General features: G+C 55.3%; 1 protein-coding gene across 1 annotated transcript in view; it reads left to right on the top strand.

The window, feature by feature from the left end:
* The window catches only part of ITGB5 (integrin subunit beta 5), a gene marked incomplete at its 5' end in the record, with an annotated part of 119,373 nt that extends 108,540 nt beyond the window's left edge, over positions 1 to 10,833 (top strand). The window contains 5 exon segments of the mRNA NM_001246669.1: positions 804 to 1,026; positions 5,494 to 5,597; positions 7,762 to 7,881; positions 9,154 to 9,320; positions 10,261 to 10,833. Of these exon segments, the coding sequence (NP_001233598.1) occupies positions 804 to 1,026; positions 5,494 to 5,597; positions 7,762 to 7,881; positions 9,154 to 9,320; positions 10,261 to 10,356 (710 nt within the window). The 3' untranslated portion in view covers positions 10,357 to 10,833.

Below are 11,653 nucleotides of genomic sequence, written 5' to 3' on the forward strand. Positions count from 1 at the left end.
CTCCTGCTCCCTGTGCCTGCCCCTCAATGGTCCCGCTCGGGGCCTTGGCTCCAAGGCCAGAGAAGGATCAGCATCTCTCTGAGGCTGAGGGACAAGACAGCAGTTTGGATTTCCTTTGTGGCTGGAACAAGTTACCGGTGCCTGAGAACGACTCTGGTGTGTTCTCTCAGTTCTGGGGGTCAGTCTTCGAGGTGTCAGCAGCTCACGCTCCCTCTCCCAGGCTCTGGGGAGGCTCCACTCCCTCACCTTTGCTCTCTGGCAGAGCTGCGTTCCTTGCATTCCGTGGCCCCTCCAGGCCTCTCCCTCCATCCTCAAAGAAGGCAGCGCAGCATGCTGCTTCCCTTGTCCCTTGCCACCACCTTCTGGAGTCAGCTCTCCCTTTGCCTTCCTCGTATGTGGACGCGTGGCGTGGCATTGAGGGCCCCCCTGGATAATCCAAGAGAATCTCTTTCTCAAAATCCTTCACTTAATCACATTGCAAAGTCTCTTCTGCCCTGTATGAGGTAACAGTCCTGGTTCTGGGGCCATTATTCACATGACAAGGTAGACAGCAAGAAGCTCTCTGGGGTCCTGGGCCAGTGGCATGACTTGGTCAAGTTCTGGACCAACTTGGAGCAGCACCGGACCCAGCTGGGCCACATGCACTGCCCAGGCCTCTGTGTCTGGCCCAGACAGTCTCCAAGGGCACAGTTAGTATCTTAGTCTGTTGGATTCCCAGTGCCTGGCACATGGCAGGCGCTGGGTTGTTGGTTGTGTCTTCGTGCATGCAGGCAGGCGCTGATGTGCTGTGTGTGTCCCTTTAGGCCATGGCGAGTGTCACTGTGGAGAATGCAAGTGCCACGCAGGTTATATTGGGGACAACTGTAACTGCTCAACAGACATCAGCACATGCCAGGCCAGGGATGGCCAGATCTGCAGCGACCGGGGGCACTGTGTCTGTGGGCAGTGCCAGTGCACGGAGCCAGGGGCCTTTGGGGAGAAGTGTGAGAAATGCCCGACCTGCCCTGACGCCTGCAGCACCAAGAGGTAAAGACCCTCCCCACAGCCCTCTCCACTGCCCCCCACACCCCACCTTCTTCTGCAGACCAGGCCTGACATCCGGCCACCAGCCCTCAGCACCGGCCAGCCTCTCACTCCCCATCTCAGGCACCTTCCCACTCGGCCTTGCTGGAGAGTGAAACTCTTACTAACATTAACTAGAATAGTGTCTTTGAAACACTGGTGTCATGGGGATTTTGTTTAAAAAATAAAAATAAAAAGCGAAACATGGAGTTCCCGTCATGGGAACGAATCCGACTAGGAACCGTGAGGTTGCGGGTTTGATCCCTGGCCTTGCTCAGTGGGGGTTAATGATCCGGCATTGCCGTCAGCTGTGGGTAGGTTGCAGATGCGGCTCGGATCCCACGTTGCTGTGGCTCTGGTGTAGGCTGGTGGCTACAGCTCTGATTTGACCCCTAGCCTGGGAACCTCCATATGCCGTGGGAGCGGCCCAAGAAATGGCAAAAAAAAAAAAAAAAAAAAAAAAGAGCAACAGCAGCAGCAAAACAAGACTCTTACTCTGTTCCTAAGCAAGTTCAGAACCACTGAGTTAAAGGCAGTTAAACTGATTCTGGTACCAACATAGCATCTTCTTGAGCCTTTATTGGGCCACTGCGTATTTCAAAAGGGATTCCCCCCATGCATCTTGTTTTCCAAATGAATTTGCTTCCTGCCCTCCCCCACCATTAACATCTCCCAACATGGTTTCACAAGCCACTCACATGGGAAAGGCTGCTTTAAACAAACCATAGTCAGAAGGTAAATTGGATGGGAGGGCACCCGACCTAGATAAGGCATGCCAGGAACCAACTGCAGTGGCTTTTGAATTTTCTGCTCCATTTGTACAGATAATGGAGCGGGTCTCTGTGCCGCTGCTGAATGCAGAGCTTGTCCAGACGCAGGCTCCAGGCCTTCCCCGACTCAGCCATGGGGTCACGTTCCCCTGTGGACCTCCCCACAGCTCTGCCAGTCTGCCTGGGTGTGCATGAGAGGAGGGCATTGAAGACATCCAGGAGTGATGTCCTCGGAAAGCAAGAGTGACAGTTTCTGTTGAATTCCGCCAAAAAAGCAGCTGTGCCGTCACCATCCGAGCACGAAGGGGCCAGGAGGGAGGGGCACAGATAACTAGAAACAAATAATAATACAGACGTTGTTTCCCTTTGGCTGGGAGACACAAATGTGCAATTTTTTTGGCAGATGGCCCTTCCAAATGCCTGGCTCGGGTTCATAATGAGAGGAGTCTGTACTCCCTGAGCTGCCGCGGCTGCCGGTCAATCCATACTCAGAGATGCTCTGGGCGGCAGAACCCCTGGTTGGACATCGGCCACAATAATCCAGCCGTGGGTAATTGAAAGCTGGCTGCAGATGGAGAGACAAGATAGACAGGGCCAGATTTTACTTTGTGTGATTAGAAGAGGCCAGGCAGGGTAAGGGAGAGGGAACACAGAGTCTCTGTAGACCTGCTAAGAGCAGAGAAACAACAGAAGTCCAAATAGAAGCCACCCAGCGGAGGAGCGGAGGATCCTGGATCTGGAGCCCACAGAGCAGTGGAATCACATCTGAGCCTGGACTCACAGCCAGTTAATGCCTGAGGGAGGTGCCATCCCCACAGCTCGCAGCCGCAGAACCCTTCAGAGTATAGGCTCCAGTCCTTGGGGTAGAGGAAGTTGATGCGGGGTGGAGGGCAAGCTAGGACAACACACATGGAACTAATAAAAGCTGATAAAGCCCGTTGCTTCCCTTCCTCTGGCGCACAAGGCGGTAGAGGACTGGCTTGGGTCAGTTAAAAGGCCCCGGAGGAGATAGCCTTCCCCTTAAATGTTTAAAGCGTTCATTTGCTAGAGACGTGGACTGGGTGATTTGGTATCCATTAAGCAATTCCAGAGGAGCAAGGAGCAGAGAGACGCGGTAAATGAACCTCCTTACTCCCTCTTGTGTCCGAGCCACACTGACCCTCTGTCTCATTTACCGCCTCATTGTAATTTTTTTTTTAAGCAAAGTCTTTTTGATAGTGCCTTATGTCAAGCTGTTTCTATTTGCTGCTTTGCTGAGACCCACCAGGTTTGGAATGTCTCCTGTCCATTTTGGGGTTTTTTTTTTGGCCACACCTTTGGCATGTGGAAGTTTCCAGACCAGGGATTGAAGTCATGTCACAGCAGTGACCCACACTGCTGCAGTGACCATGCCGGATCCTTAACCTGTTGCACCACAAGGGAACTCCCTTTCTGTCCGTTTTTCCTCTGAGGTTTGAGAGCAGCCAATCTGTCCTTTCTCGAACTAACCAAACATACCCTTCACCTTGGGTGAGTTCATGTTCAGCCTCAGCTGATTTCAATTAACAGGCTCCCTGAGCAAAGTCTGTCTCAGCAACCTGTTTGTTTAAAGGCCAGGCTTATTTTAATACATGAGCACAACATATCACAAGTTTCAACCGAGTACGTGGAGCACACAGGTTAAACTGATAATGTCTGCACGGATGATCAGGGCATGTTCCCTGGAAGCGGCCTTGTGGTTTCATGACAACAGGGGGCGCAGATGGAGGGCAAGGTGAATCGGAGCAGAGACTGGCAGCAGCCAGCTTTCTTTGCAATGTGTTAATCCCTGGTGGTGGTGGCGGGGCAGCAGATCAGCATGAATAAGCAGAGCTGGAGCCACTCCTTCCTGGTCCCTAGCCAGGTCGCAGTTCCCTGCCCACTGGGGCTGTGGCCTCGGGAGAAATGCAAAAACTACCACCTTGTTTGTAACCGCAAGATGTTTCCGTGAAAGCCTTCCCAGGAGAGTGGGATTTTGTGGCCAATTCTGGGATAGTTGAATTCTTAAGCATATTATTTTTTAATTTATTTTTATGTATTTATCTTTAGGGCCACACCTGTGGCATATGGAGGTTCCCAGGCTAGGGGTCAAATCGGAGCTACAGCTGCCAGCCTGTGCCACAGCCACAGCAACACCAGAGCCGAGCCGTATCTTCAGCCTACATACACCACAGCTCACAGCAACGCTGGATCCTTAACCCACTGAGCGAGGCCAGGGATCGAACCCATGTCCTCATGGATACTAGTCGGGTTTGTTACCACTGAGCCACAACAGAAACTCTGAATTCTTAAGCATGTTACAAGCCCGGTAAGACGGTTTTGTACTTTCTTTCCACCATCTGCTCGTTCTTTGCTCCTTTGTGGTCAGAAAGTGGAGCAAGGCCTCGGGAGGGACTTGTCTGAGAGGCAGGGCACCTGGGTGCTGGACCCCACTACCATTGATTTCTCATGTCCCTTGCCTGTACAAGAAGAGCGACTTAATACAAGGCTCCCAGCTCCCTCCAGGCCTGACGCACCACTGCACGGTTTCTGCCCCAGACATGCAGTAGCTGGTCTCCTTGTCCCGAGGGGCTTAAACATGATCATAATGAAGGTGATGCCTGGCGGTTGTATATCCCTCCCTGTTTTTGCCAGAGAGCTTTCCAGACACACAGCTCCCTTGGCCGCCGCAGGCCTGGGGGGTAGGGAGGGCGGCTGTCCCCCACTTGGCCAAGGCTCTGTGAGGCCACCTGCCACCCTCTGGTGCCAGGGCACCGCTGCAGGGAGGTGGCGGCCCTCCCAGCATGCTTGGCTCTTGCTTCCCTTGCCCTGTTTTCCCAAGGAGGCCCTGTTTTGGGGGTTCTCACCCTCCTTGTGGGCCACCGGGCACTATCATCTCGCAAAGTCCCTGCAAGGCCACTGTCAGCAGGTTGTTCTGTTCCAGCCCACTTCTCCCTGGAGTTGAGTCCCCACCATCCCATTTATGCTCCCACAGCCCCAAAGTCCCCCAGAGGGGTCAGGACCCTCTCTCCCTCCACAGAAACTTTACAGACCCTTCGAGCTTAGCTCCTTTGCTGGAGCTCTGTCTGGGAGGGGGAAGGGGGCGAGGGCCTGGGAGTCTCTAGGATAGTGGTTCCCGCTGGCCCTCCCCTTTAATCAGATGCCCCGGGAGCCCAGGGTCTGGCCCTGGAGATAGGAGTCCATGGGTGTGGCTGGACCCAGGCGGCAATACTTTTGTCTTGAAAGCCCATCTAGAGAAGAATGCGCAGGCGGGCAGGGGGGGGTCCTGGGAATTGGGGTCCTGGGGGTGTAAGGACCCCTCTTCGAGGCCGGGAACACTTTTTCAGACTCCTTAGTGAGGCATTTGAGGCTCCAGGGTGCAGACGGGTTTGTCTCCTGATATCAGAATTTCGAAGGTCGCCCATCTGCACCTTGACACGTGGACCAGATATGCCTCTCAACTCATGTTCCTCCAAGAACCCTCGGGCTTCCCTGCATGATAGCAACCGAAAGGGCTGAGCAGAAACAGTCCCTGAAGCCAAACATCTGAAGACGGGAAAGTTAAAGCCTTCAGCGGCCTGCCAGAGGGCTGGGGCTGCGCTCGCTTCCTGGGTGGAGCTGCTGCACGGCATCTGACCCCCACGTTCACGGCCTCTTTCCACAGAGATTGTGTCGAGTGTTTGCTGCTTCACTCCGGAAGCTCAGCTGACAACCAGACCTGCCAAAACCTGTGCAAGGACGAGGTGATCACACGGGTGGACACCATCGGTGAGTGTGCCGAGCGGCCCTGGGCAGCCTCCCTGGGCTGGATCTTTGCAGGCATGTAGATGTTCTCTCCCGTGAGTACGAGCTTCCGGGCTGCCTGGCAGACAGCAGTGTGGTTCTGGCCTTGACTTAGGCAGCAGCCTCAGCACCCTTGGCCAGTCTTTGCTGGCTCCCCAAGAGGACTTGGGGTACCTGGGCTAGAGGACATGTTCCAGGCTCTCTAGGGCCTAAGACCTCCTGTTCAGAAGTCTCTGCCCCATCACTGGAGCCCAGTCCCTTCCTAGTCACGTCTTCCTGGCTTCTCGGGAAGTCAGTATGTTAGTTGGAATAAGTACTGCGGCTGCAACAACCAAACCCCATGCCTCAGGGACTTAAAGCAGCAGTCACTTTGTCACTCCTTGAAATTCTGGTGGAGGGGTTCCTAGTTGACAAGGCCTCCGTGTGGTCCTGCAGGAGCTCAGGGACCCTCTAGATTGTGGTTCCACCCTCTTAGGTCCTTAGAATCCTCTCCACTGAGCCTGCAGATGGGGAAGACAGAGGGAGGGGTCACGTGGGAGGTTTATAAGCGCCGGGCCTGGAAGCGGTGCAGATAACTTCCCCCAGAGCGTAGTCGTCCAGCCACATTTATTGCAGGGATGATAGGAAATGACATCCAGCTGTGCCCAGGAAGCTGGGAAGCCATGTTTGGTGATCAGTAGCCATTCTCTCCCCATTTGGCCTCAGCCCAGTGCAGCTCTTGCTGTGCTGCTGGCACTCAGACAATCAGAGCGTGTTCAGGCCGGTGAATGGAGATGGAGGGCCACCCTTCCAGTCGGGGAGAGAACAGGCCTGTTCCTGCAGGCCCCCCCACTCCTTGTTCCCGCCTCGCCCGTCTTGACTGATCCTCTGGCCAAGTCATGGCTCCTGAGGATGCCGAGCCGGGTATCCTGCCAACATACTCATTGAGCACCCACTGTGTACCAGGGCTTGTACAGGACCCGGGAGCCAGCGGGGAGCTCCCAAGTTCTGCCTCTCTTGCCCACTTTCCTGCTCTGCTTCTGTCTTGTTACTTGAGGCCTGGCTCACAGCCTGTTCTGCCTGCAGGCCTGGGGCTATTGTCCCCTGGGGCACCCACAGAAGAGACAGGGCGATGCTGCCCCTGGTCCAGTAGCCGCTCACTAGGTAGCCGTTCATGCACAGCTGCCTCTCAGTCTGTCCGTCTGAGAGGACTGGCTGCTTCACAGAGCAGGTCTCTATACATACACACACACTTGTTCACACTCAGACCAAGCTTATGATTGGCAGCTGAAAGAAAAAGCCCAGACCTTGGTGCTTGATAATGAAATGAAATGGCCTGGTTCCAGGTGGACACTCCTCTGGGCCACAGGGTTACAGAGGCCAGAGCTGGAAAGCATTTCTTGGCACAGCACAACCCACAATTGGTATTCAGGACCAGTGGGTCACGCCCTCCCCACCGCTCCCCTCTTCGCTCACTCTCCTGGCTTCCTTTCCCCCTAGAAATCAGTCTAACCCTGCCCCACAGAAGCCTTGGAATGCGGACGACGCCTGGAGGGGGACTATGACAGCTTCACTTCCGCAGCAGCCTCGTGGGGACGGGGAGGCGTTGCAGCAGCATCTGGAGGAAGGGGCTTCTTTACGGGGGGCGCTGCCAGCAGTACTGGGTTCGGCTCGGCCTCCAGCTGCTCACTGTATCTCAGCACAGGCAGCACGGAGGCGCCAGTGGCTCATCCAGCCGTTCTCATCACCTTGTAGGTCTTGCTGGTTTTACATCTCAGGAAAGCGCTGCTGGCTCCTGGCCTCTTCCGCCTGCTCAGCCATGCCGACTCAAGTGTGGCCCCTCAGGCCTCGGAGGCAGCAAGCTGACTCTTCCTCTCCCTCATCCACTTCCATTGCCTGTCCCGCCCCATCAGGAGTGGCTCCTCCTTCCACTCACCCCAGCCGGTACTGCAGAGGCCTGAGGAGCCTCTCCAGGGTCCCACAGGCATCCCTGTCCCCAGGGCAACCTAACCCAGCACCCGGGCCTGCTCTTGGTGTGAGGAAGCTGCACTCAGTTTAAAGGGCCCGCCCCCACCCCTTTCTCTTTTGCTGGGTTGGGCTCCTCACGCCATCCATCAGTGGCTCTGAGTTGATCAGAGATATGGGACGTTTCCGCTTGGTTTCCTTCCAGTGAAAGATGACCAGGAGGCTGTGCTTTGTTTCTACAAAACCGCCAAGGATTGTGTGATGATGTTCACCTATGCAGAGCTGCCCAGCGGCAAGTCCAACTTGACGGTCCTCAAGGAGCCAGGTGGGTGAGGGCCAGCTCTGTCTGCTCCTCGAGGGGGCTCAGTTTCTGATGCATCACCTGTTCTCTCCTCACCACCCTCTCCAGACTCCAGAGAAAGGAGGGCTGCAGTTCCTTAGATCAGGACTGAGGTGGCCCCTACCTGGCTACTAGAACTTAGAAGAAAGATGGGGACCCATTGTTGGGGCATAGCTTGGGGGGCCTGGTTGGGGGAAATGGGTGTTATAGGAGGTTAGGCCCTGCCCTGGGGGCGTGTTCATCTTGAACAGGGGCTGAGGGTGACTGTACGTGCAGAACACAACCTGCTAGCGGTGCTGTGGGCGTGCAAGGCGGGTCAGGACTGTCAGGGCTGCCCAGCTCTGTTATCAGGGAGCATCTGGGTACCCGCACGGCTCTGGCCAAGGGGCAGTGGGCACCGGTTGACATTCCTGCAAATGCCATGCCAGGCTCCCCAGACTCCTGAGGACGGCAGCTCTAATCCAACAGGACAACGTCTGCCTCACGCTCTGGGCCAAGGGACCAGTGGTCCTTTTCCTCGGGGTAATTAGGATTTCTAGTAGGATCCATTTTAGTCTTTTCTGGAGGGGGTGGGGGGAACGGGTGGCACAGAAAAATATCTGCTCTCTTCAGTTCACAGTGTTGCAAACTGTTTTTCCAAATGTGGCCAGACCACATAATATGCCTTCCCTCGGCCAGAGGCAGAGGGAGGTGTTGTGGTCTCAGCCCAGGATGCAAGCCTGTAAGAATGAGGCTTTGTTTCCAGGCGCTCTCTTTGCGGTTCTCTGAAAATAAGCACATTTGCTCCAGAGGGCTCCACGCTAAGGGCCTACAAATGTTGGCTGGTCCCCAGCCCAGCCCTTGTGGAAGCAGCTTCATGAAACTTCCTGCCTGCCCCGTCTACTCCCGAAACTGTTTACATGAAGGCTGAGACACGGTCCAGTGTCCTGCACGGAGACGGGGCCAGGCAGGGGCATGGGTGCTTCCAGGTGGGGAGATGGAGCCGTGCACATGGTATGTGAGAGGAAGTGGAGCGGCCACCAAGGCCTTTCTGCAAGTTGCCATCGACTGGCCTTGGAACAGTCACCAGCCTTCTTCAACTCTTTCTTCTTTATGTGCATCAGAGAAACCTGCCTGCCACCCGGGTCTCCCAGAAGCAACATGAGGCCCTCAGAATTGAGGGAAGGCCTTTGCGGAGAGCTGACAGGCCTGAAGTCGGGGGGTGGGGAGACATGGAGATGCTGGTGGCTTTGCTCACCATGCCCTGGTCCCTTCCAGAGTGTGGAACTGCGCCCAATGCCATGACCATCCTCCTGGCTGTGGTTGGCAGCATCCTCCTGATTGGGATTGCGCTCCTGGCCATCTGGAAGCTGCTCGTCACCATCCACGACCGGAGAGAGTTTGCAAAGTTCCAGAGTGAGCGATCCAGAGCCCGCTACGAAATGGTAAGCCAGTGGGAAGTTGGAAGTAGAAAAACTATCAAGCGTAGGGGTCCTGTTGAGTTCAAGCAGCCAACAGAGGCCTGCTAACATCTTTGGCATTCAAAACAAAAGAGGCGGAGTTCCCGCTGTGGCACAGTGGGTTAAGAACCCGACTGCAGTGGTTCTGATCACTTCAGAGGTGAGGGTTCGATCCCTGGCCAGGGAGCATCCACATGCTGTGTGGGCGACCATAAAAATTTTGAAAAAAATTTTAAAAAGGAGTTTCTGCTGTGGCACAATGGGACTGGTGGTGTCCTGAGATTGCTGGAATGCAGGTTCAATCCCCTGCCCAGCACAGTGGGCTAAGGATCCGTTGTTACCCCAGCTGCAGCTTTGGTGGAGACTGCGGCTCGGATCTGATCTCTGGCCCAGGAGCTCCAGAGGCCTCCGGGTAGCCATAGAAGAAAAAAGAGAACAAAAAACAAAGAGGCAAATCCTAAAAGGCCGCATGTGCCCAGTTCGGAATGCCCTGCACAGACCCAGCTGGGGAGGAGGCTCACGGGCAGAGGCGCTCAGCATAGGCTCAGCAGGGAGTCCAGAGTCTGGACCCAGTCTGGAGAGGCTCCCATGTTCACATTCTATATCTGAGAGGTGGGGTGGGGAGTCTGCATGCTCCCGAGGGACAGAGACAAAGTAAGCACCCACTGAATCCCCAATTTTTGTTAAAACTGGAAGCAACTCCAGAGCCTGTCTGACGCAGCCCCTCATCTCGGAGATGGAGAGAGAAAGCCCCGGGAAGGGTAAGACCCTCCCAGGCCAGCGGGTGAGAGGCAGCCAGTCCCGCAGCACCAGGCCCTGGCCTGCACCGGTGCTCAGCCTCCTGCCTTCCCGGGCGACTGACCCCGAAGGGCCTCCAACCCTGTGTGAACTAACATGTGTCCTTCCTTCCTTCCGTGTTCTGTAGGCTTCGAACCCTCTGTACAGAAAGCCCATCTCCACACACAACGTGGATTTCACCTTCAACAAGTTCAACAAGTCCTACAATGGCACAGTGGACTGACGGCTCCTTCTCAGAGGGCTGGGGGGTGAGTCTTCAAGCCAGAGACTTGACACACCTTCGACAGCTGCTCGGCTTGATCACGGCTCCCTGCAAGGCCAAGCGCAAAGACCTTCCGGCCAGCCTGGGCCAGGAGCCCGCTCCCCGCACAGGAAGGCGCCCAACCACACCACCTGGCCAGCCCTCCAAGCCCAGGGGACTTTGGCCCTCTCGGCTTTCCTCTGCACAGCCAGCTTGTCTTCTCACTGAACTGCTGAGATGCTGGGCTGCCTCTCCCTCCCGGAAGGGATTCTGAGTCCTGAGAATTACCCGCCTGGTGTCTCTGCCTGGCACATGGGTGTTGGTGATGGGATTATTGAGACACCTGTTAAAGGCACATAGTTGGCAAATGTCACCTTCCTTCTCCTGTCCATGTTTGTTTAGTATTTTTGTAATGAAAAGGAAAGAGATTGGGATTGAAAGTAAAGATTAAAACCAAAAGATGTGTTTGCCTGACACTCTTTATGACGTGCCCGTTCCTGTCTGAAGTGGCCGTGACTGGTGCCCCAGTGCGGATTGCAGGGACTGTGTACTCCCTCCCTCAGGGGACCCCACACAGCCAGGCCAACGCTCCAGACCAGCGCTCTTCACACAGGGATCCACTCGGTGCTCTGGGGCAGCCGGGGTGGCTCCAGGGAGGGCCGAGCAGGTGTCCTTGGACTTGCCTAGCCTCTGCTTAAAGGAGTTTTTTGGAGTTCCCATCGTGACACAGCAGTTAAACAACCCAACGAGTATCCATGAAGTTGTGGGTTCCATCCCTGGCCTTGCTCAGTGGGTTAAGGATCGACGTTGCCGTGAGCTGTTGGTGTAGGTTGCAGACGCAGCTCAGATCCTGCGTTGCTGTGACTGTGGCGTAGGCCGGCAGCTACAGCTCCAATTTGACCCCTAGCCTGGGAATCTCCATGTGCCACAGTGCAGCCCTAAAAAAAAGACAGAATACACACACACGCACACACACAAAAAGTAGTTTTTCTAGTTAAGCGTGAAGCCCCCTCCAACAGCCTCCCTCCTGCGTTCCCAGGTGCTGAGGCTGGAACTAGATGGTGCAGATGCAGAAGGGTCAAGATGTGGCTTCCACACAAAATGACTTCTTGAACATTATAAACAACAGTTTCCTTCCAGAGCCCTCCCCAGCCTAACTCCTCTGCCCCAAAACACACAATCCATTTCAGCTTTCCTGCCCTGCATGTTTTCTGATCCTACCCCTGTTCATGGAAGAGGAAACTGATCGCTAGTGAGGGGCAGTGGCTTCCCAGGGATT

This window comes from Sus scrofa, chromosome 13, assembly GCF_000003025.6.
Source record: "Sus scrofa isolate TJ Tabasco breed Duroc chromosome 13, Sscrofa11.1, whole genome shotgun sequence".
NCBI lineage: Eukaryota > Metazoa > Chordata > Mammalia > Artiodactyla > Suidae > Sus > Sus scrofa.